This window comes from Hippichthys cyanospilos, chromosome 9 (genome assembly GCF_059441005.1).
Source record: "Hippichthys cyanospilos isolate Australia breed blue-spotted pipefish chromosome 9, RoL_Hcya_1.0, whole genome shotgun sequence".
In the NCBI taxonomy this organism is placed as follows: Eukaryota; Metazoa; Chordata; class Actinopteri; order Syngnathiformes; family Syngnathidae; genus Hippichthys; species Hippichthys cyanospilos.
In genome coordinates, this window is record NC_142377.1 from 23,664,649 (window position 1) to 23,687,396 (window position 22,748).

At 61.0% G+C, this 22,748-nt stretch overlaps 6 protein-coding genes across 9 annotated transcripts; 2 read left to right on the plus strand and 4 right to left on the minus strand.

Annotated features, from left to right (window-relative positions):
* The first annotated feature begins 186 nt into the window (after nucleotides 1-186).
* Nucleotides 187-2,939, plus strand: dnttip1 (deoxynucleotidyltransferase terminal interacting protein 1). Its single transcript, XM_088422885.1, has 13 exons — nucleotides 187-457; nucleotides 557-627; nucleotides 722-818; nucleotides 894-992; nucleotides 1,064-1,123; nucleotides 1,190-1,246; nucleotides 1,353-1,414; nucleotides 1,491-1,533; nucleotides 1,624-1,682; nucleotides 2,074-2,134; nucleotides 2,207-2,278; nucleotides 2,361-2,416; nucleotides 2,477-2,939. The coding sequence occupies exons 1-13, from the start codon at nucleotides 425-427 to the stop codon at nucleotides 2,583-2,585; spliced, it is 879 nt and encodes a 292-aa protein (XP_088279011.1). The 5' UTR covers nucleotides 187-424; the 3' UTR covers nucleotides 2,586-2,939.
* Nucleotides 2,940-3,048: 109 nt separating this feature from the next.
* On the plus strand, nucleotides 3,049-6,361 carry ube2c (ubiquitin-conjugating enzyme E2C). The gene is made up of 7 exons (XM_088422886.1): nucleotides 3,049-3,306; nucleotides 4,634-4,752; nucleotides 4,839-4,866; nucleotides 5,585-5,671; nucleotides 5,755-5,959; nucleotides 6,030-6,089; nucleotides 6,215-6,361. Exons 1-7 carry the CDS (start codon nucleotides 3,049-3,051, stop codon nucleotides 6,250-6,252), a joined length of 795 nt encoding a protein of 264 aa, XP_088279012.1. The 3' UTR covers nucleotides 6,253-6,361.
* Nucleotides 6,357-8,475, minus strand: LOC148419657 (regulator of G protein signaling 9-binding protein). Of its 2 annotated transcripts, XM_088422888.1 has the most exons (5): nucleotides 7,712-8,475; nucleotides 7,443-7,637; nucleotides 7,127-7,330; nucleotides 6,909-7,060; nucleotides 6,357-6,847 (listed from the first exon to the last, which is right to left on the minus strand). In XM_088422888.1, the coding sequence occupies exons 2-5, from the start codon at nucleotides 7,609-7,611 to the stop codon at nucleotides 6,671-6,673; spliced, it is 702 nt and encodes a 233-aa protein (XP_088279014.1). In that variant the 5' UTR covers nucleotides 7,612-7,637; nucleotides 7,712-8,475; the 3' UTR covers nucleotides 6,357-6,670. The 2 variants fall into 2 exon arrangements, with proteins under 2 accessions (XP_088279014.1, XP_088279013.1); XM_088422887.1 differs by having other exon boundaries at nucleotides 7,443-8,475.
* A 152-nt stretch (nucleotides 8,476-8,627) lies between these two features.
* Nucleotides 8,628-12,319, minus strand: LOC148419658 (E3 ubiquitin-protein ligase RNF182). 3 transcript variants are annotated; one of them, XM_088422883.1, is made up of 6 exons: nucleotides 11,975-12,319; nucleotides 11,077-11,361; nucleotides 10,414-10,515; nucleotides 10,220-10,328; nucleotides 9,861-10,063; nucleotides 8,628-9,224 (listed from the first exon to the last, which is right to left on the minus strand). In XM_088422883.1, the coding sequence occupies exons 1-6, from the start codon at nucleotides 12,069-12,071 to the stop codon at nucleotides 9,001-9,003; spliced, it is 1,020 nt and encodes a 339-aa protein (XP_088279009.1). In that variant the 5' UTR covers nucleotides 12,072-12,319; the 3' UTR covers nucleotides 8,628-9,000. The 3 variants fall into 3 exon arrangements, with proteins under 3 accessions (XP_088279009.1, XP_088279006.1, XP_088279007.1); XM_088422880.1 differs by having other exon boundaries at nucleotides 11,077-11,887; nucleotides 11,975-12,317; XM_088422881.1 differs by having other exon boundaries at nucleotides 10,414-10,478; nucleotides 11,077-11,887; nucleotides 11,975-12,315.
* Nucleotides 12,320-14,472: 2,153 nt separating this feature from the next.
* rbm15b (RNA binding motif protein 15B) lies at nucleotides 14,473-17,730 on the minus strand. The gene has a single exon (XM_088422980.1). The coding sequence runs from the start codon at nucleotides 17,058-17,060 to the stop codon at nucleotides 14,745-14,747; it is 2,316 nt and encodes a 771-aa protein (XP_088279106.1). The 5' UTR covers nucleotides 17,061-17,730; the 3' UTR covers nucleotides 14,473-14,744.
* A 125-nt stretch (nucleotides 17,731-17,855) lies between these two features.
* On the minus strand, nucleotides 17,856-20,992 carry manf (mesencephalic astrocyte-derived neurotrophic factor). The gene is made up of 4 exons (XM_088422994.1): nucleotides 20,700-20,992; nucleotides 19,761-19,888; nucleotides 19,552-19,693; nucleotides 17,856-18,777 (listed from the first exon to the last, which is right to left on the minus strand). The coding sequence occupies exons 1-4, from the start codon at nucleotides 20,785-20,787 to the stop codon at nucleotides 18,593-18,595; spliced, it is 543 nt and encodes a 180-aa protein (XP_088279120.1). The 5' UTR covers nucleotides 20,788-20,992; the 3' UTR covers nucleotides 17,856-18,592.
* Nucleotides 20,993-22,748: the final 1,756 nt, after the last annotated feature.

A 22,748-nucleotide genomic window follows, 5' to 3' on the forward strand; every position in this document is an offset into this window, starting at 1 on the left:
TCGAGTTCCACGAATCGAGAGCGCGTGCCAGAGAAGGGACTCGCGTGCCCTTAAAAAAAAAAAAAAAAAAAAAAGCACCCGCCGCAAACAAAATTTTTTTCTTTCGGAAATAAAGCCCAAAGAAAACGAGCTCCCTTTTCGATCCCGGCCGGGTGTCGCGAAACGCGAAGGCGAGCGCGCGCTCTTGCGACGTGACGTCTACCGGAAGCGACCGCGGTGTGCCCGGCAGCTAACGGAAGTGGGCTGCCGCCGAGTCGCGTCGCCTCTCCTCGCCTCGCCTCCGGGAGCTAGAGAGTTTGCGCGGACGTCTCCGCGCCGATACCGTGGCCGTCGCTCATATCGGAGCTCCAACGACAGCTGCTTGCGATTCCCGCGCTTCCGGTTGCCGTTAGCCTAGCCGCCGATTAGCGGAAGGGCTTTCGCGATGGAAGACAAAGCAAGCGAGCGGACTCAGCCGGTAAGGTGGACGAGTAGGCAAACAGTGACAGATGTCAAACAGTGACAGATGTCCGCTTCGCGCTTGCCTTGCCTTACGCTTGCCTTGCGCTTGCGCTAGAATCCGTGGAACGTGATGATCAAACACAGACACGTTCAAAGGAGGGGACGGCGCTCGCACCTGGCCGTCAGGTAAGAGTACGACAAAGGCCGGGCCGTCCTTAGCTCCGAACGTGCTCGCGACGTCGTTAGCTGACTCGCGAGGACGACTGCGCGCCGCGTGCAGTTACGCGGACCCGCAGGTGTCCATGGACCTCCTGAGGGCGGTTCTGCAGCCGAGCTTCAACGACGACATCATGGCCGTGTTCAGGAAATATCACGTGGTAGCGTGCGCGGCCGCTCGCCCGCCCGCGTGCGTGCGCGCGCGCGCGCGCGAGTGACGCGCCGGTGTTGTGCAGTTCTTCGAGGCGGCTGCGCGCAACGTCAAGGAGAACGTCGGGGACGACGCGCACGCGGATCAGCTCATCAAGGAGGCTTGCAGGAGTGTCCTGGAGCACGTAAGGCCGACTTGATGCCGGCGCGCGCTGCGGCCGTTACAGCACGCCGTGGCTTTTTCTCCCCGCCGAAGGCCAAAGGTTTGTTTCCGGACGGCGAGGTCAAGAAGCCCGGTTCGGAGGTCGGCGTCAAGGTAGCCGGCGCGCGTCACGCGACGCCCCCCGTGCCTTTGTTGATTCGCTTTGGCCTTTGCCCGCAGCGATATCGAGGCCAAGAAGAAAACTGCGGTCAGAGAGGAAGTCCGGTCCCCAAAAAGGTACGTCCTCGTCAGCCCGGCGAGCGTCGCGGGTCCCGGAAAAGCGCCGGCTTCCCTCGCCTGGTGCCGACGTCGTCGTGACGTGGGTCGCGTTCTCCGGCTCCAGAGGAAGAACCGCGGCGCGCCGGGGGCGGCCGAGCGACCCTTGAACGTCCCGGCCGGCGCTCAGTGAGTCCCGCGGCACGCCGCCACCCGGATGTCAAAAGCTCACTCGCGCCTTTGCCTCGCGTGCGTCTTTTGTCAGCGTGAAGGCGAAGTGTGACGCGGTCAAGAAAGAAGGACCCAAGGTGACCGCCGTCTTTACCTTCCACTCGCTCCTTGCGCTCGCCGGCGACGTGACGAGCGCTTGCTTGTTTGCGGCGCCGCTTCCTGCGTAGTGGGAACCGTCCAGGCTGACTGAAGGCACCACCTTTGTTTTGGGCTCCAGAGCTAACAAGTAAGTCTCAAAGATTCCCTTTTCCAAGTTTAGCCACCCCACCCAAAAAGAAGGCACCGTCTCTCTTGTTTTGTGGCCTTTGTTGCCCCCGCCTGCCGGGAGTAATGGATGGAATGGCAAATTCCCAAAGCGCTTTGCCGCAGCCAAACGCGGCTCGCGGTCGGCCGCGTTAAAGCGGGCGGGGAACGGCGCTTTTTGGGCGCGGCCCGTTTGGAAGCGCCTCCCGTTTTGGTCAGTGGCGCCGAGGGACTTTTGGGCGGAAAGTTTTGGAAGTCTTGAAAAGGATCGAGCCCCGATTCCCGCTCACGCTTTTGATTCTTGACATAATCCGAGTCAGGAATCGGAAGCCAGGAGCCCCGAAATGGGAAAAAAGGCCCGTTTTCTGTCACAGGGCCTTGGGCATGGGCGGGACCAGAGGACGGATCTATATCAAACACGCTGACCTCTTCAAGGTAACCGCGCGGGCGCGCGCGAGCGCGAGCGCGAGCGGATGTTTGGGGCTGAGGGCCGGTCCCTGTCGCCAGTACGCGGCCGACACCAAGGATAAGCAGTGGCTGGCCGAGCGTCATCACATGAGGGCCACCGGCGGCAAGATGGTGAGTCCCCCACCCCCGAAAAAAAACAAAACGCCAAGAAGGCCGGGCCCTCCACCCTAACCCCCCCGGCTTTCCGGCTCAGGCCTACCTGCTGATCGAGGAGGACGTCCAGGATCTGGCGCGCGCCGACGAGTACAAGTGGGTGGCGCCGGCGCGCTTTGCCGCGCCGACCCCGCTGACGGCGGCGCGCGTGCGCAGGGACTGCCCGGACGTGAAGATGGACGAGATGAAGCCCTTCTCGGTTCCTCAGTGGATGGTGGAGAAGATGCGGAGGGCCATGGAGGCGCAGCGGGACGCTGAGCCCTGAGGCCCGCGGCCCCCGGTGGCCTACCGGCCCAGTAAAAAAAAGGAAGAAAAAAAAGTCGCCGCGGGGCAAACTGGGAAGACTCGGGAGTCACAGACATCGGAGCAACGACAGCCAAAAGTTTGGATTGGCGTTTCCTTTTTCCTTCTATGAATAGACTAGAATCTGGTAGTTTAGGATTGGAGTTTTTTTTTTCTTTTCTTCTACGAATAGACTAGAATCCGGTAGCGTTATTCCACACTTGTACTTTACAGGATAAGAACCTAAATAGAGAAGTAAGGGAAGTATTTCAAGCTTCTCCCCCCCAATCTTCATTCAGAGAATTTAATCGAGTAAAGCATGAAGCACACGAGGAAACTTTTGTCTACCGACTGCGACCTCTTTATTTGTCGACGCAACGCAAAAGTCGGCCACAAAGTTGACTATTTACAAGACGAGGAGGACGTGACATCACGGGGGTCACTCGATGCCTTCCTGTTTGTCTTTGATGGCCACCCGGAAGCGTTCCTCCAGCAAGGAGAGCTCGCTGATCAGGTCCGTGATGGCGTTGGTGAAGGCTTCCTGGCGCGAGCGAGCGAGCGAGCGGGCAGAAAGTCACGTGACCGCGCGGCAACTCAAGACGGCCGCCGGTCGCGGCGTCGCAACGTTTCGTCCGCCCGCGCGTTACCTGGGGACTGTAGTCGGACGTGGTCTGCACCCTGATGACGATCTTGTGCTCGAGAGGGTGAGGAACCTTGTATCCGGCGAAGAGAACCTGGGGGTCCTTCAGCAGCTGCCTGCAAAATCCACGGCGCGTCACCGCCGCCGCCGCCGCCGCCGCCGCGAGTCGCGCTCGGGACGCTGGCGCTTCTTACGCTCGGATGATGTTGCCCAGCGTGTGGTCCTCCTTGTTGAGCGTGAACAGGCACGAGTTGGGCACTTTGGTGTCCTTGGTGATGGCGATCTTCTTCTCGCCCTCGAACAACAAGAAGGACTCGAAAGCCGGAGGCGCGTTCATTTTGGCGATCGGGCGAGTGCGTTTCCCCGGCGGAGGTTTGCGGCCGGTCTCCGCCGACTTCCGCTTCCGTCCCGCGGGCGGCGACGCATGCGACAGCGCCGCCCGGCGGCGGGGCGGGAGTCGGGAAAGCCACTTCGATCCTCGTCTCCTATGTTACGCGCGACGTGCACGCATAAGCCTCGATCGCTTCGAAAGAACGTACGGTCTATTAAGAAGAAAAACAAAGAGAGGAGAACTTATTCGGGGCTTCGCGTCACCCGCTTCCGGCCGCGTCTCTCGGCCAATCCCCTTGAAGCGTTGGCTGCGATTGGCTAGCACGGAGAAGTTTGTATTTGAACCTCGGCAGCCGATTGGCTGAGCGCGACACTCGCGTCCGTTTAAACCGGGAGCGCCATCGTTCTCGAGCGAGTGGCGGCGCCCGCTTGAGCTCCAGCTGCCTCGCCCTCGCCCTCGCCCTCGCCCTCGCCCGCCGCCTTTCTCGCCTGACCGCGTTTGGGCCCCCTCTGCGCGGTGAGTCGAGCCAACGGGAGAGGCGCGCGCCGAAGCCCCGAGCGTGTCGCGCGCCGGCTAGCGAGCTACAGCGAGTCGCCTCGCTTAGCCGATCGGGCCCAAGTTGGCTTCGGCGTCCGAGCACGCCGCCGAAGCCCGCGGCTTCCACTTCGACCTTTGAAATGTTTTCGCCCGTCAAGTCGCCGCTCCGGGACACTTCATTTCCGAAGGGGCGGGCGTCGCTTTTCCTCGACTCGCGGCGCCCGGTCGCTTTTCCTCAACTCGCCGCAACCCGATCGACGGACGGACGGACGGCTCATTTTGAGCCATCGCCGCGCTTCGAATCTTCCGCTCTCACGCCTTCTCCGTGGCGTGGCGTACTTGGAATGTTCGTTTTGCTTTGCCGACCGAGGGGGAACGAAAAAGCGTCAACGATTAACAAAGGAACACGCGTTTCATCGCCGCCGGAGCGCTGAGCTTTCCGCCTTTTCAAGTCTGAGAGCCTCGCGCCCATTTCTAACGATTGTCGTCTTTTTCTCCTCCTGTCCGTCCGCGCTGCGCTCAGCTCAGCTCGCGCCGACCCATGGCCTCCCAGAACTTGGACCCGGCCGCCCCGGCCGAAGCCGCCGCCATGAAGGGCGGCGAGGCGGGCGCCAACCCCGCCAAGGGCGCCGTCACCAAACGGTTGGCGCCGCCTCATCTCCTTCCCCCGGCCGCGAGAGCGTCTCCCGACCGTCCCCGGTGATGAATTTCTTTCTGTTGTCCGGCAGGCTCCAGCAGGAGTTGATGACGCTGATGGTGAGCGCTTCCCGTTCCCGAATTGCGCTCTGTTGCGGTCCCGCCTCCGCATTTGCGTGTGCCGAAGCCGTCTCTCGAATGGCTCCGCTCCAGTTTTGCCCTTCCGTTCGGAAGCGTTCAAAAAGGAAACCGGCGCAGTTTCATCCATGGAAAACAACGTTTTCAAAAACGGAAGACAACTACGCGCGCAGCCGACGAAGCGACGGGTGGAATCGGTCGGGTTTTTTGCGTGTCCTTGTCGTGTGGGCGGAATACAGCAAACGTACAGCTACCGTTTAGTCTCCGTCGTCGTCGCGGTCAAGTCTTCTGCCTGATATTTAATTGGTGGAAGTTCTCATGCGGCCCGCAAACGATATATTTGGCGGAGGGCCAGCTTAGTGTTTGTTTTTTCCCTCCCTCTACAAACCCATCATGGAGGGCCACCCGTCCCGCATTTCCGTCATCCGATGCGGCCGGTTCAAACGATGGGGTTTGCCGTCGGGCGGAAACCCCCGAAAGGCGCCGGACGGGCGGCCCTCCGGGACCGGCCTCGGACACGCCTGCTCTACGCCAATGAGCGATCGGCACGCGGCGTACGTGCAGATTTTTTCTGACCGAGGCTTAAATGTGCTCCGTGAGCGGAGCGATTATGCGGGTGTTGCATCAAACTCAAAACACGAGCTTTTACTTCGGAAAGCGCCGATCAAGACGAATCGTCGTTTTCATTTGGGGGGGGCAGATGGCGGGCGACAAGGACATCTCGGCCTTCCCCGAGTCGGACAACCTCTTCAAGTGGGTGGGGACGATCGACGGCGCCCGCGGCACGGTAGGTGGCGGCCGGGCCGCGCCGCGCCGAGGCCGGGCCTAACCTAACCTAACCTAACCGAACCGAACCGAACCGTCGGGCAGGTGTACGAGGGCCTGCGCTACAAGCTGTCGCTGGACTTCCCGGCCGGGTACCCGTACCAGGCGCCGCGCGTGCGCTTCCTGTCGCCCTGCTTCCACCCCAACGTGGACGACATGGGCTTCATCTGCCTGGACATCCTCAAGGACAAGTGGTCGGCGCTGCTGGACGTGCGCGCCGTCCTGCTGTCCATCCAGAGCCTGCTGGGAGGTGAGGCGCGGCGCCCGCCCCGCCCCGCCCGACCCCCCCCGCCGCGCGCTCACCCGCCTTTGCCCCGCAGAGCCCAACAACGAGAGCCCGCTCAACGCCGCCGCCGCCGCGCTCTGGCCCGACCAGGAAGGTGGGTCCCCCCCTCCCGACCGGCCCCCTCCCGGACGTCAGAGGACATCTCCAAGCACGAATATGAGGGAAGAGTGAGGGTACGGTGAAAATCCTAACGGCTTGCTTTTCCCTTTCCCCTTTCAGCCTACAGAGCCCATCTGCACTCAACGTTCCACAAGTGAATCTGCGCCGCTTCGTTATTGTTTGTTGAATCCAGCTTGTGTGCATTTTTGTGTTTTGTATGATATTTTTACGTCTGTCTTGTTTGACTCAATAAAATTCTTAATTCAACACGTGGCCCTCCTTTTATTTTGATATACTTGAGCGCGCAGACATTGACTTGATTTTGCTACGGCGTCTCGACCCGGGACAAATCCGTTTCATGCGGAGCTCACGCTAAACGGGATGGCCGATAAGCCTGGCCGGCGATTGGAAGCGGAGGGCGACAAAAGGGGACAAAAAGAGGAGGTGGATGCCGCAGGTCAAAGGATCCGAGCCGGCATTTCCGACAAGGGCGGGCGCCAGAAGCCAGCGCTTGAAGATCGGAACGCCCAGTCGGCCGCCGCTGAAGATCGGCCGCCGCTGAAGATCGGCCGCCGCCTAGGGCCAGGCGCGGCTCGGCCAGCAGCAGGCGGACGGCTCTTCGGCGACCAGCACGCCCTCCTCCTCCTCCTCCTCCTCCTCCTCCTCCGCCTCCGCCTCCGCCTCCGCCTCCGGCTGCTCTTCGGCCCGGTCCGAGGGCTGCGTGGCCTCCACCGACCAGAATGCCACCGCCACCTAGCGGACGCGGGGGCCGTTGCGTCAGCGGGAGCGAGCGCGGGGGCGCGCGCGGCCTCACCCGGAGCTGCATGCGGCTCATCATGGCCTCCAGATCTTCCGGGTGTTGCTGGAGGCCCGCCCCCCGCTGGAGCCCGTCCTCATCGGCGGCCAACCGGGGCACCTGGACGGAGGCGGCTCTGGCGGCCACGCCCGCCACGCCGTCCGCGCACCCTGTGGGCGGCAGCCGGTGGGACGGAGCGGCGAGGGCGCCGGTCGGCCCGGTCGGCCGGCGCCCACCTGTGTTGACCAAGAAGCGTCGCTCCTTCTGCCGTCCCAGCGGGAAGCGAGCCGTCAGGTCGCCGGCCTTGCGCAGGTCCCGCTGGAAGTTCTCCGCGGCGGACAGGAAGTGGACCCAGACACGCTCCAGCGCTCGCCGCTGCGCCGACCCGGCGGGACCCGGGTCGCCGTCGGACAGGAGACGCGTCAGATGGCGGGAGAGACCTCGGCGGGTGGAAACAAAACAAACAAACACACCAAAAAAAGAAAGAGATTTGAACTTCGACGGCAGATGAATGCGACCCGGCCGCTCACTTGGTCAGGGCGCGCGAGCTACCGACGGCGATGTTTGCGGCCAGCGCCCCGGCGTGTTGGATCTCCTGTCGCAGGAAGCCGCAGTCGGCCGAGCCGCCCAGCGAGGCCGCCATTTGCTGGAAACAGGAAGTGACGCGCACCAGCGTCCGGAAACAGGAAGTGACCCGCGCCAGCGTCTCCCGCTCGCTCATGATGACCTCCGCTCGCGACCTCCTCCCTTGGGAATCAGGCGGGTAAAGCGTGGGCCGCGAAATGAAAGCGAAGCTCGCGGGCGACGAGTCGAACGCTAACCTGGCGAGATTGCCCGGCGCCCGCGACGGTCCCGTTACGGCAAAATAAGAAGGCGCCTTGACGCCCTAACCTCCGGCCTCTGGCTCGGCGAGCGGAGGGAGCCCTTTTCTTCCCGGGTCCTCCTCTCTGCGCCTCCGACTCCGAACTTTCCGGTACGCTTCGCCGCCGGCGCCGTTTCAGGCCCTTCTTACGGCGTGGCCCCTTTCAGGGAACCTTCGCCCGCTTCTTTTTAGCTCCGACGTTCGCTAGGTCGATAGCGATTAGCAGAAGACGGCGGGAAGGTTTTGCGCACGCCAGACGGGCGGCGGGACTTATTCCGTTCGATGCGGACGAAAATCCGCCCGATCGCAAAACGGCTCCTACCTTCGATCCGCGTGCAGCGTGACCCGGGGCAAAAAAAAAGGTGGCGGCTGCGCCGAAGTCGCCTGGCCGAACAGGACGGAGGTCTTTGGCTCCTTCGGCGGAGTACGCCGCGCACGGACAAGCGTGAACGAGGAATCCAAGATGGAAGACGCGCGCTAGTCACAGCACAACACGGGAACAAAACGGGACTTTTGCCACATGGCAAAGTCCAATGGCTCTCTCGACGAGCTGCGGAGCGGAGGCCTTCTCCGAGGCCAGAGGAGAAGACGAGGGCCGCCCGCCGGCGAGGCCAGGCCAGGCGAGGCGCTCCCCTCCTCCCCCCGAGCCCGCCCGCCCGCCCGTTTTCCCCGGGGTCGGCCGTCGTCGCGACGACGGCCCGGAGCAGCTGGGGCCGGCGAGCCGCGGCACGATTTGCGCTGACGAAGGCGCCCGCCCTTTGCTCACTCGTCGTCACGTCGCACGCTAGCTCGGTTACTAGCCTAGCCACAAGATCGGCAGCGTACTGCACCGTGTCTTGATGGGCTTCTGGAAAAGAACACAAACTGACAATGACTCTGTTCCCCCATTATTTGCAGAAAGCCGAAAAAAAATCTTTTTTTCTTCGCCCAAGTAGTGACCGACCGCGGCGCAGACAATCTCCACTCAGTTGGCGCTTTTGGCCATAGGCTGTCTTTTCGTTTGTACGCGCTAACGTGTAGCAACGTGTCCGCCATCTTGGCGTTATGCGCGTGGACAGACGTGCTCAGTTGAGAGTCGCGCGGAAGAAAAGCAGTAACAAGTTCTTCCCGTTGGTTTCCGGCAGGGCGGTCGACATACAACGTGCGTCCAAATTCAGGGGAAAAAAAAAACGGGAGAACGATAACGTTGGTCCTTCATCTTGTTCCCGCCAGATAGCCGACGCCTCAAACGATTCCATGGAAACGCCCTCAAAGTGCGAACGGGCCCCCGGGTTTGTTCGGCGCTAGTCGGCGGCGGCGCCCCGGCGTCGGGCGGCCAGCGCCTCGGCCGCCTGCTGCCAGCAGCACCGGCACAGGCCGCACAGGAGCGCCGCGAGCAGCGTGGACGGCACCAGGCTGACCAGAAGCGCGCCCGCCAGCATGTGAGCCATCATCAGGAGGTAGATGCCCACCGGGAGTGAGCTCAAGTACGCCTGCGCGCACGCACGCACGCACGCACGCACACACACACACACACACACACACACACACACACGAGCAAGATGTCAGCCAGCACTACATTCTCATATAGGTTTCGTGTTTTCACAAAACCCGGCTCGAGATATTGATAGATCAATGATATATTAGTGGTGGCGGTAGCTCCAAAGTGGACAAAGTTGCAACAAATGCGGCCCAGTTGAAAGCTCCACTTTTGGAAAAAAAACAAAACAACAAACCAACAAGGCCTTCAAAGGGACAAAGTGTAAGATTTACACCGTTTTTCATTTCAATGGACTAAATTAAATGATGATAAATTTGAAAAAGGTGCAAAAAAAATGTGTTCTTAACAAGCAACAGTATGTTTGAAACGCAGTAGGTCTAGTCATCGTGAAATGATATTACGGGGGCGACGACCACTCCTCCGGAGGCCGCCGCGGACAATGGGAAATGCAGCGCCTCCTGCTGTCCGTAATGAAAAAAACGGGGGTGTCCGAATCCGGTCCTCCGGTCTGTCCGGGTGCGCGGTTTGGTCGCAAAACTCCAAAAGGCCCGGTTTTGTCAAAACACCCGCCGTACACTCGATACATCATTGAGCGCGGAAGAAACGTCCAAAGAATCCGGCCACGGACCAGACATAGCGCCCCCAGCAGGCGGCGGGCCAAACGGCCAGACGTCCAGGAGGCGCACTTGCGAGCGGGCGGGTCCCGGCCGGGGTGCGGGACGGCGGCCGCGCCCCGGGGGTCGCTCGGGGAGCGGGGAAAGGCCGACTGGGCCGGCGGCTCCGCCGCGGCGATCGGCAGGCGGTCGGACGAGCGCTCCGCTCGCTCCCCGCCTGGAAACAAATGAAGACGGACCCCGCGGCGTCACCGTTAGCTTTTGACGCCGCGCGCGACCCGGCGCGGCTGCCCTTTTTTCTTCGGGGCTAAATTAGCATTAGCATTTGAAACGGCTGGCGCGTGGCTTGAAAAGGGTACGAGGGGGCCGTCACCTGTCAGCGCCTCGGGGCTGAGCAGAACCTCCGGGCGCGGGCCTCCTCGTCCCCGCCGAGCCCGCTCGCCGCAGGACGGGACCGTCGGGACGCGACGGCCGTCTTCCGCCTGGGGAACGCGGGGAAATGAGGAGCGGGCGAAGAGGGAGGGAGAGAGGGAGGGAGGAGACCCAAAAGAGAGGGGCGCGCCTCACCTCCTCTCGCGGGACGCGAGTCTCCTGACGGCAGAAGGGACAGGTGAGGACGGACGGGGACTCGCCTGGACGGCGGACGACAGCAAACATTTTGACCTGAGACTCAAAAGTCACGTTTGCCGGACGTCGGCGTTAGCGGGGGGCGGGCGCAACCCTTTGCGCTTCACCCTCTCTTCCCAAAATAGTATTCGGGTGCCCGGGCCAAAGCTTTTTCCCATCCGTCCGCGCCCTCCCCAGTATTTGCGTCAACTTTTGGAGCCGAGCTCCTTTTCAGGGAAGCGCAGAGCAGCGGGTGCCGGAAAAAGCCAGCAGGCTTGCCAGGGTATGGGGGACTCCGCTCCCCGGAGAGCCGCACCCTGACTGGTCGGTTATCGGGCTTCCGGGGCTCGCCGATTGTTCGAAGCGGGTGCGGAAGGGCGGGCGAGGGAGACGTAGCAAGTAGGCGGGGTGCGGCTCTCCGGGAAGCGGACTTCCCGATCCCCGCGGTAGGGCCGTGCGGATTTGTCAGTGGAAACCGGGCCGCGACGGAGTCCAGCAGGGTAGACGGGCGGCGGAAAAGGGGCCTCGCTGCCCCGGGGCCGAAAAGGGAACGGCGAACCATCGGGACCGCCGGGAGTCGGTTCCGGGCGGGTTGAGGCGGGCGGGTCGCGGAGGCGTACTCACCCACGCTCAGCATCCTCTCCAGACACTTGGCGCACATCCGGTGCAGACACGGCAGAACCTCGGGCCGGCGGGCGCCGCCGTCGTAGCGACTGCAGCAGATGTGACACTCGGGCGGCTCCGGCGACTCGGCCCGCCCGAAGGTTAGGGGGCAGGGGGGAGGGGCGGGCGATCTCACCCGGGCCGGGCCGAGCTCCGCCTCCCGGGGCCGCCGACTCATCGCGTGGGCCAGGAGAGGCGCCGTGTCACTGTCCGGCGACGCCATCCCGGCTGGAGACGCGCGGCCATCTGCAAACACGGGCGCCGGCCATGACGCGGCGCGACGCGCGGACGCGCGGCGGAGGCGGCCATCCGCCGGCCGGGCCTGCGGCGGGCGGGCTGCGGCTCTTACGTAAGCGCGCGCGAGGGGACTGGGGGACGTCGCCGTGGCGACAGCTTGGCCCGAAGGGCCAATCACTCGCTCGGCCGCGCTCCTTGGGCGCGCACCTCGCGGGAGACACGGGGCTCGCGCGCAATCTCCCTTTGCAAATGACGCCACAATCATCGGCGTCCTTTCGGTTGGCGGCCCTCCCCGCGCCATTCGAGCGCACGCTTTGCGCCAGCAGTAGCGAAAGCAGCCATCGACGCTCGAGGCGGACGGGCGCTGTGACGTCACGCCGCCATACCCTAACGAGCGGAGAAACGAGCCCGGCTCACCTGATGCGCGCGCTCGCCTCGTCGAAAGCCGTCGACGGCTCGGCGCGGGATGCCGTCGCGTACGTCACCCGCCGCGCGCGTCGGCGACTATCGAGGGGGAGCGGCGGGCTGACGTCACCTACACCGACGCACACGTGACCACAAAGGGACGTTTGCCCTCCGCCTCGGACGTCATCTTTGGCCGACTTTGGAGTCCGTGGCTTACTGTTCATTGCAGTCAGTCGAATGGCGATCGATCGTTTGGAACGGCTTTCGTTGGGAGCGGAGGACTTGCGTGCTCGGTGTCGAGATTGTCGCTTCATTTCGATCCGGAAACGAAATTGACGCGCGAAGCTAGATCATTGCAGATACGCGCATGAATCAGAAAGGTGTGGGTATTTATAGCTCGTCAAGTCGGTCTACCGATAGACAGACGCATTTATAGACGGATATGTAAATATACCGTAGCGCATAACCAATAAAGCATACTATTTTCAGAAGATGCTAATCAAAGGGCGGACTAAAGAAAATGAGTTGCGAACAGGAATAAAACAAAAAACGAAACAAAAACACGGGTGTGTGGCGGTGGGGACTGACGCCTGACTGAACGCCAGGGGGCGCTATTATTCCGGGTTGGTTTTGGCCACAGCCGCTCGGGGCCAAACTTTGCTTTTCCACACTCGCGGGAAAAGACGAGACCAAACTAGCCTTCCTCCTGCTCGTTATTGGCCGGTGTGTTTTTGACTGGCACCGATTGTTTGTCTTTGGGGGGTTGGGGGGGGCTGGAGTGCCAGTCACCAAAACAAACTACGATACACAAAGCCGTGCAGGCTTTCCATATCGGGTGATTGAAAAAAATCATTTTATTCTTAGCCGGTGCGGCCGGCGAGCTTCTCAAAGCGTCGGCGCTCGTTTCCGTCATGACGATGAAAGTTCTGAAAAGGCCAAGTTCCCCACTACCCTCCCGCCGTAGCACAAGCCGTTAGCAATCCAGTAATTAGGGCCTCTGATAAAAGGGAGAACCTGCGCCGGTCCTCGGCTCTGCCCACTTCCGGGCACTTTGGCTGGCTGGCTGGCTGGCTACTTTCGGACTCACGCGGGTAACGTGCGCGGCGCCGCCAACTTTAACATTAGACGTTGCGTGCAGCTGGCCGTTGATGTTGTGGCAGAAACGCACCTCTGTTAGGTGCGCTCTCCGCGGCCGTTAGTGGGCCACGACAAGGCTGCGTTCAATCCAGTCCCTCGCCATGCGCTCACTTGAGCAAGTTGGGAGGCAAGGAGGCCCATCGCCGCTCGTTGCCTATTGGTTTAATTGGACTTTTATTGCACGGCCTTTGATTTGTAGCAGGACACTGCTGTTTTGTTTTGGCTGTTTGTCCACTTCCGTCGCCTGGGTGTGGCACTTGCTTCCACGTCGGCGCGGCGTTCGCCCGGCGCGGCCGTAGGTGTTTCGCGTCCCAGCCGCCCCAGCCGCCCCAGCCGTCCCAGCCGTCCCAGCCGTCCCAGCCGCCCCCTCCTCTGGGTTCCTCGGCGAGAACCGGCTCGGCCTGCGGGCCGGGGTCTACATTTATTGTTGGACTTTTAACACCCGTTCCGGCTTGACTTTAGAACTGGGCAGTTGGTTCACTGGACCAATAAGCTATTTATTGTTTGTTCGTTTTTTTTTTTTCTTTTACGGGGCTGGAGGAACAAGTACCGCTTGTCAATTTCGTCTACAAGCATGCCGAGTCGCTAGGCGGCAGTAATGTCGCAAATTTTCTCCAATCGGAAACAACTTCTGCATCTGACGTCAACGGTATCCGCGTCTTCGGCGGAGGGGGATAAAAAAAAAAGGACGCGAGTAAACTCAAATTCCCGTTGAAGCTGGTCACACGAAACCGGAGGCTTGGGCAAATGTCCGCTTTGAAACATTCGATTTCGATGAGGAAAGAACGCAAAACGGAGACGTATATACTGCTCGTTTGCAAGACCCCCGGCTACACTTAGGCAAGGCCCGAGTTTGGTAAGAGGACAGCCGCGAACGGGACTCCGGCTTCACAAGCCAGTGCTGCTGCGTCTCCTCAATCGTCAGGAAGCGTCAGCGCTCGCTCGGCTTGTGTCCTCTCGTGCGCCGACGTCCCAGAACCACGGCGTCGTGCTCTTGTCCTCGGCGGGCAGGCCGAGCCTCATCAGCCACCTGTCACACGTCGCCCTCTGCCGGTCGCGCGTTGACATTTTTCACGTACAATCAGAAGAGAACGAATGGACACAGAATGCAACCCCTAACCGTAAACCGCGGCGGACATTTACAATCTGGAGGAAACGCGAGGCGGAAGACCAAGCTCCCTATTTCCTCCATTGCCCTGACCAAGACAACGTTTGGAGGACCGAACTTTGGGACGCGGTTTGAAAAAGAGCCAATACCCTGTCCGGAAAGCGTTAAATACCGGAGTCTGGAGACGAATGCGCAAAATGCCATGGGCTTTGACACGCCCGCTTTGGCTCACATTCGGCACTCGGGTCGAGCCGGCGGAGAAGGCCGGCCGCCGACCTTTCGGCGCGAACGACGTCACCGCGCGGAAAGCGAACGACGTCACCGCCGCGTTCCGGGAGGCGGGGCGTTTTTGTCGGCGCGCGGCTCAGGCTAAAGTCGCGGGTTTTGACAGCCGACGGACGAAGGCCGATCCGGGCGGCCGTCCGTCGCCATCCGTGCGCGCGCGTGGACACAAGAAGGGGAGGATGCCAGGAAGTTAACATTTTCTTTACCGTGACAACATCCGTTAAAAACAAAATACATCAAAAGAGAAGGAGTCCTCGAAAAGGGTTACCGTGGAAAGGCTCTCGACCGAGCCGCGGCTCACGTTACGACTTCCCGTCGCGCTTCCCAAGTCAAAAAGTATGAAAAGTTCCAGGAGCTTTTTGTAGTGTTGAAGGAGAAAGACACACCGAGGCGCTAATGATTCATTCACGAAGGAGAGAGGGAGAAAGGAGGGCGGCGCCCTTTGGAACGGCCGAGGTCAGTTAGCGTCATTGACCACCACCACCACCATGTGCTCCTCATCGAGGCGCGCCGCCGCCCGCTTGGCCGCCTGCAGGTACTGCAGCGAGAAGTCGCCCGGCGGGAAGGCGTAGAGCATGGCGCCGGGGCCGCCCTCTTTGGCGCCGGGCAGGCTGACCACGCCCGCCGCCTCCTTGTTGCGCAGGTAGGCCACCAGGTGGCGCAGCAGCCGCACCTGCGGTCCCGCCTCGGGGGCGGAGCCCGCCTGCGCCTGCCTGTCCACGGGTCCCTGGAGGGCCAGCAGCACGGCGAAGGCGTCGGGGCGACCCGCCTTGACGCGCCGCGCCACTTCGTCCAGCCGGCTCTGGTCCATTCGCAGGCGCTGGGCGATCTTGAGCGGCTCGCCGTTACGCCGCATGATGGCGCCGAAGAAGGGGGCCCCGCCCTCCAGCAGGTAGAGCTGGGCCGGGAAGCTGCTGTTCTTCAGCGCGAACACGCCGCGCCAACACTTGGACAGCGACGAGGCGGCGAAGTCCGACAGCGAGCCGGGACACGGCGGGGCGGGCGGCGGCGAAGCGCGGCGATGGCCGTCGGCCTGCTTGCCGGCGCGGTGGCGGCCGCCGGGCGACTCGGCCCCCTTGGCCTCGGGGGTGTGGTCGCGAGGCTCGGTGGTGGAGTCCGGCGCCCGGATGCGCGCGCGGTCGGGGCTGAGGTCCGGCGAGGCGCGCGCGCGGCCCCGCCCCTTCTCGCGCTCGGCCGAGGGGCTGCGGCTCCGCCGGCGAGCCCGCCTCTCCTCGCGGTCCTTCTGCCAGCGCTCCCCGCTGCGACTCCGGCCCCCGCAGCTCCGGCCGAAGGCGTCCGGCGCCGCCCCGCCCCTCCTGTCGGGGCCCCGCGAGGGGCTGGGGGCAAAGTCGCGCTCCCGCTGCGAGGCGGGCGGGGACGCGCGCTCCCTACCGCCGCGCTCCAGGCGGCGGCCGTAGACGTCGGCCGGCGCCTCGTAGTGGGGCAGCAGCTGCACGGGCGCGAAGGGGCGGGCGGCGCTCTCTTCCACCCTGGCGAAGTCCACGCGCAGGCGGCGCTCGGCCCCGCCCAGGGGGAAGCCCCGCATCTGCGTGCACGCCGCCTGCGCCGCGTCCAGACTTTCGTACTGCACGTAGGCAAACGTGTCGCCCTTGACGTAGTCGATGCTGCGGATGCTGCCGAAGCGGTCGAACTCGCGGGCCAGGGCGGCCAGGGAGTTGGCGGGCCCCAGGCCGCCCACCCACAGGCGCGTGGTGGGGTTGGCCTTGCCGTAGCCGATCTTGACGGGGTGGCCGCCCACCAGGCGGCCCTGCATGGCCACCTTGGCGCGGTGGGCCATGTCCAGGTTCTGGAACTTGACGAAGGCGTAGGCGCCGCCCTGGCCCCGCGCGGGCCTCTTGATGACCACGTCCTCGATGGCGCCGTACTTGTCGAAGCCGCGCCGGAGCTCGGCCTCGGTGACGCCGCCGTCCAGGTTGCCGATGAAGAGGTTGCTGGTGGCGCGCTGGTCGTCTTCGGGCTTCAGGTCGTCGGGCGGCGGGGGCTGCGGGGCGGGCGCCAGGCCGTAGGGGCGCCCCCGCTCGTCCAGCATGCCGTAGTAGTCCAGCAAGCGCTCGCGGCTCAGGCTCAGGCTCTCCAGCGCGTAGTGGCGGGCGCGCAGCTCGCGCAGGCCGAGCGAGGGAGGCGACAGCGACCTCTGGCGGTAGGGCGGGTAGGAGGCGTGCGCGTGCACGGCGGCCAGGTAGGCCACGTCGGGCGGCGTGACGCTCCTCCTGCGCACGTACACGGGCTCGATCTTGAGCGGCCGCTCGGCCAGCAGCAGCCGCGACGTCTTGGCGTGGCGCGCTTCCTTGGCGTCCTCGGCGTGCCGGAAGTTGACGTAGGCGATGCGGCCCAGTTCCGGCGTGTGTGACAGTTTGACGCTGACGTCGCCGAACCTCTTGAACTCGTGGAAGAGGGCGTCCTCCAGGTCGTCGTCGGCCACCTGCGGGCTCACGTTGCTGACGAGCAGCGTCTTGTAGTCCCGGGCGGGGGCCCGCAGGCCCACCGCCGCTGCCGCCGCCGCCGCCGCCTTGTCCCGTTCCCGGCTGCGGCTCCTGCGGCGGTGCCCGCCGCGGCCGTCGGCCAGCAGCAGGGCCAGCGGCGGCGGCGGCGGCGGCGGGAGCGGCAGCTGCAGCGGGGCCGGCTCCTCTCGGCGGCCGCCCTCTCGCTCTCGCTCTCGCTCCCGCTCCCGCTCTCGGTCTCGCTCCCGGAGGCGCTTGGCGGCCGCCCTGGACGTCGACGGCGAGCTCTCCCTGGCGGCCTGCCGCTTCATCTCGGCGGGCTGCGAAGGGACGACTGCGACCAGCGGGACGGAGCTCCTCCGGCTGCGAAAGTCCTTGACGCTCCGGCCGCGTTAGCCTCGGCTCGGGCGGCGGCGGCGGCGGCGGCGACGTGCGTTAGCCCCTCGACGGAAAAGCCCAGAGCGGCCGGAAAAGCAAAACATGTCCTGCCGCCAGTCAGCGACGGGAGAGCTGCGACGACGACGACGCCGCCATCTTGGACAATAGGAATGTGCGCCTTCCTTCGACGTTTGGGGGCGGCCTCGGTGACGTCACCGCGCAGGCCCCGTAGTCCGAAACGCTTCCGTTTCTGCCGGGACGTTTAGCATCGAAATTGTGCGAAAAAGAGAAAACATTTCGCCCCCTTCTTCCTAACCAAAGGACAGACCGACTTTCAACCGTTAATTACCTTAACAGCATGCGTACAGGTTAAAGGCTTGTCTAGGCAGGTAAAAAACCCAAGTGCATCAAAGTGCCTGAAGAAAAAAGGCCGAAATAAATCCCTATGTCATCAGTTGCTTCGCAAAAACGTCATTTAAAAAGTTGACTGCAGACCCACGGCATTTGTATCTACACAATGACCGTTTATGGGCTGTGAAAAATTGGGACGCTTTGCTTCGGCAGCAAATATTCACGTGGCAAATAACCTGTCCCCCTTCCCCTGCTATGGGCGCTCGTCCTTGATGGCGCGATCGTTTCGCTGACGCAGACCGCGGCTAGAGGGGACCCAAATCACTCGGGTCCACCCTAACCTCTTTCCAAGCAGCAGTGAAAACTTGCCAGTCGGGTTGGAAGTATTTCTCTTTATTTCACCAATGACGAACCAGCGGCTTCAATCTTTTGCCTGGAAGCAGAACGTATTCATCAGGGAAGCAAACTCCATCCAATGCCCCAAGTAGCCAACCGTGTCTTACCAAAGCTTCCCGGTGCCTCGGAATGGCGACGTGCTAGCCACGCTTTTAGGCCCTGTGGGGACTTGATGCTGTGGCGGCGGGCCTCACCGTGAAAGCCATAAAGGCCCCCCCCCCCAAATGGTGCCCTCTTAACCCGAAGTTTCCCAGGTGACCCCGAAAGGCAGTTAGAACAAAGATGTCCTTTTTCACAGAAAAATTTCGCGAATTGCGATTTCGCAACAATGAAAAAAAAGCAAACTTAGGCTATTTTTCCCCAAATAGAAGAGTGAATTTGCGATGGCCATGAAGCGTCTTCGGCTGTCCTCAAAAGATACCCAATTTGTGTGAGACGCACCAACGTACGTTAGGAAGGAGCTTTGACTTGCGGGACCACGCGGCGGCTTTCCTCGCCGCCCCGTTCCCGTCGGCAGCTACAGCGTGATCGGGAGGTGGATTTGGCGCCGCCCCCCTTCAGAAGCAGCGCACTCAAGCGAACGCGGAACACGGTTTTAATACAAATGCTGAGACGGAGTGGCGAGCAGGAGGCCGCGGCGGACGGCGGGCTCCTGAGGTCCGCCCGCCGCCGTCCCGGGAGGGTGATGGCGCCTCCCCCTCGCGTGCCCGGCCCCGGGTCAGAGGTCAGTCCGCGCGCCGGCGGCGGCCGGCGCGTACTTGGGCATCAGCTCGGCGATCTTGCGTATGAAGTCGGACTTTTCGGCGCAGCCTTTGCACGACTCGCCCCACTCTTCCAGGATCTTCTTCAGGTCCTTGACCTTCAGCTTCTTCAGGTCCACCGAGCTCAGGTCCACTTGCTTGTCTGCGCAGGCACACACACAAAAGCTTTTATTCTTTTCTCGTTCACTCGCGACACGTCGACGACGCTCCGCTTTCGGGGAGCGGGCCGAAAGCGAGCCCGGCGAAGATCGCCGACGTCTTTGTGACTTCCTTCCCCCGCGGGCACCGGCCCACTCTCCCATAGCGGCCGCAAAGCCCAACCGATGCGCCCGCACCCTTCAAAAGATGACCGCACTTTTGTTTTTCTCCCCAACATCGAGACCGAGCTCCGAAAGACAACCGTATCACAAGGCGCCGTCGCACACCCACGTAGCTACAAATTCTAGTGGCGACTAGGAACTTTTCCATACAAAACAGTGCTGTCAACAAGGTAGGCTTGCGTTGTTCATTTCTAGTACTGCACAAATATTTTGCTAATATATACGCATGTTACTATAGATGACACCGATTACTATGCATTGTAGGCCTTTGGTAATCACTTTCGCTTCCCTGGCACATTTATATTAATACAATTATAAAATACTGACGGGACAAAAAAATCCCAGGGCCGGTCACCTAATCTATGGAAGTGGGAATTTTTTTTTTTTTAACTAATTCTCCAAGTATCCTAGACGAAGTAATACATGCCAAAAAAAAACTAAAAATAAAAGAATCGGGATTGAAAGGGTTCAACCTGACAGTAGGAAGAATTCAGACAACGCGCCCTCAGAAACGAAAACAAGAAAAAGTTTCTCGCACAGATCAAACGACGCTAAAGGATCCCGGGTAGACCCAAACAGAGGCGAGCGTCTGCTACCGTAGCGGAGTTCGCAGATTTGACTGTCTTTCTTCTTCAGCTTCTCGCAGATTCTGTCAACGGGGACGTGGTAGCTGAGCGGCTTGGACACCTCGTTGATCATCTTGGTGGCCGCGTCGCTGGTGGCCCCGATGTAGTAGCACTGCGCACACGCGCGTCGTCAGAAGGCGGCGCCGGCCGAGCGTGGTCAAGTCGGCGCCGAGACTTACGAAACGATTTTCTTTGCCTTTGGCGGCACCGCAGCTCTTGAGGAGCGCCTTCTCCACGTCGCCACTGTTCATGTCCCCTTTGTGCTCCTGCAGGGAGTTGTAGAACTTGCCCAAAAAGGTCACGCACACTGCCAGACACACACACACACACACACACACACACCGGTTATTTCAGTCACTGGTGACGAAAAGCACGTTTTTTTCATTTCCATCAACAAACCGACAAAGGTCCCTTTAGAATGAGTGAAACGTTATCCGTGTAAATGTAATCCAGACCGCGTTCCCCGCCAAGCAAACTAAGCACAGCTGACTGGCCAACCGAAGCGTCCCCCCCCTCCCGATCCAAGTCGTTTCGCGACGGAATCGTCCTTCAGGGACCGCCGTGAACTTTACGCGGTCCAAATGCTGGCGGTTGAAGCCCAAAGAGCCAAGGTCTTTTTGTGACACTCTCATCCGCGGTCCTCCTCATCCTTCCTCCCCACACGCACAGGGAACCGGTCCTTCCACTGGACCAGACGGGACGCCTCCTCCGGCAGCACCTTCGTCTAAACGGGCACGCCGGCGCGAGATGGCGGCTTCCGGCCGCGAGCCCCGTGACCCCCGGCTGCTCGCGTCAGGAGACGAGAGGTCAAAAGCTCACGGCCGTCCGTGCCGGTGAGCCAGCGCTTCCTCCGGAGCTTTCCCTCGGACTTTTCTGGGCCGAGTTTGGCCTTGCCCCATCGGGGGACTTTCGACCAGTCATCTGCGAGCCCTGTGAGGATCTTCAGCGATCGAGGGCGACTTGAAGTCAACTTTTGCTTTTTGCTGCGTCGTCAGACGTCAAACGACGGCGAAGAAAAACACGCGCGCAGCTACGCCGCGCGCAACTCGCGCCACAACATTTTCCGTCCGAAGAACCGGCCCGCTACTTTCCCGAAGGAACTTTTTGGGGCGCTTTACCTTCGCATTCTCCTTCCTTGAGCGCCTCGCCGGTCGCCAGCACGGCGGCGAGCAGCACCGCCGCGGACAGGCCGCCCGCACTCAACATCGGAGCCCGTGTGGCGCGCGAACGGCAAGCGTGGATTTCAGGCTCGCCGCCGCGGAGCCCGCTGGAACCTTGGCCGAGCCTCGAGGTTTCACTTAGCGCTACGATGGACGTCGGCCGCCGGGGATCGCTCGCTGCTCGGTGGACGCCGTCGCTCGCTCGACTCGTCGCCGGTAAAGCGGCAAGCTAGTCAGGCTACGTCGACGAAAGCCTCGGCTTCTTATTGGTCGAGCGAGACGACGCTCAACGTCACCACCCCCCGCGCAACGCGCCGATTGGACCGAGGCGAGACGGCCCGGGGACAACGTCCAGTTGGCGCCAGGCGATTGGACCAGCACACCGTATGGGAAACTAGTGCCTTGCTCCATCGCAGGAAGGCGAGGCTTGCGTTTCTGGGCGTCATCCACCGGCTCCTTTGACTCCACCATTGATTGAAATCCAATGAAACACGCGGCCGCCGGTCTTGGGAGCGATGCGTGACAAAAGTCGCGTTATTACTGCGATCAGTCTTGGGTGAGTTACTTCAAAACTGTGATGCATCATTTATGACTTATTAGGGTTAGTAAGGAGTTCAATGACTCTATTACTGTATGTGAAGTGTAATGCATTACACTACGATTGCATTGCTTTTATGCTAACCCTGATATAAAAGTAAAATAAACTAACCCAGCCGTAACTGTAAATATGGATTTGCAGCTCATTCCGCATCCAGTGAAAGATTGGCTCAAGCCTAAAACCGCTGCAAATCATTTAATCTAGATTGTATTGTAAACCTTTAAAGACAGGACACAAAATCTTTGTTTTCTCTTGTAGTTTAATCCCTTTATTACTTGGCCTCGCAGCATGGTTTAAGCCGAAATTGTGCATTTCCAAAACGCGTGTTAATACTGCATTCAAATTCAAGTTCAGTCGGCTAGGTTAGGGACATGGGTTAGGGTTATGTTTGTATGTTTGTATGTTGTGTTTGGAAAATAGATGGTTTCGGTGGCGCTAACGTTAGCGGCTGGCCTACGTCGTCGTTATTGCGTATCATCTGGGCCAGAGCTATTTATAGACTATTATTAATAGCAATTGTACAGTGAAAATTAGCGTCAGTTTACCTTGTCGTGAGTGCTTGTTGACACAGGGATCTTGCTGACAAGCTTTCCAAATGCTGGTGCGGGAAAAAAATTGAAAAAACTACGGCGCCGCTTTAGATGCTCTGTCAAATTATTGGTCTTATTTGCTGAAGTGAACAGCTCTTCAGGTGTCGCGCACAAAGTGCACCTAACTATTATATTATTCTTATCTTTATCACTGAGAACTGGAAGTTATGAGCGTATGTCCATCTTGCGTACACATTGAGAGGGGAGCCCTTCACGCTAGGCTGAAGGCCGGCCGGGGATCGCGCGCAAAAAAAATTGCAATCATTCTGCAAAGGGTTATGGTGCGGTCGGGCCACGGACCCCCGGGGGTCCCCGCGCTGTTTCGCGGCACCGATAGTCGAGCGAACTATAATCGGGGGCGGGCTCATGACCGGGCCAACCGGGCCATGGCCCAGGGGGGCCAGAGGCCCAGGGGGGGGTTAACTTGGCCCCGGAACCGCTTCTTCCTAAGTTGCTTCGTTTGGGCCCCAACTTGGCCCCATAAACGCCCCTTTAAGATCACCAATGGCAGTCTGGCTAGTGCGACCCTTCAAACCGAGATCACGGTCAGGCCAGAGACCTCCGATGAAATGCCTCTGCCTGTTACTGGACAACGGTTTAACCTAGCCTCTGTCCGTGTCAGAACTTATTGTCATTTGGGGTCATTAGACCACTTTTTGTTTTTTTATAATTGGCGGGGGGAACGGGGGTTAACCCGACTCATGACTAAATCGGTTCGAGCTTTTTGAATAAACACCCCCTTAAGTTTTTCCACAAACCTTCCAGCCACCGTTGCCCAAAGAAATTCACCCGCAGACGCTACCGGCTCTCCGAAAAGTC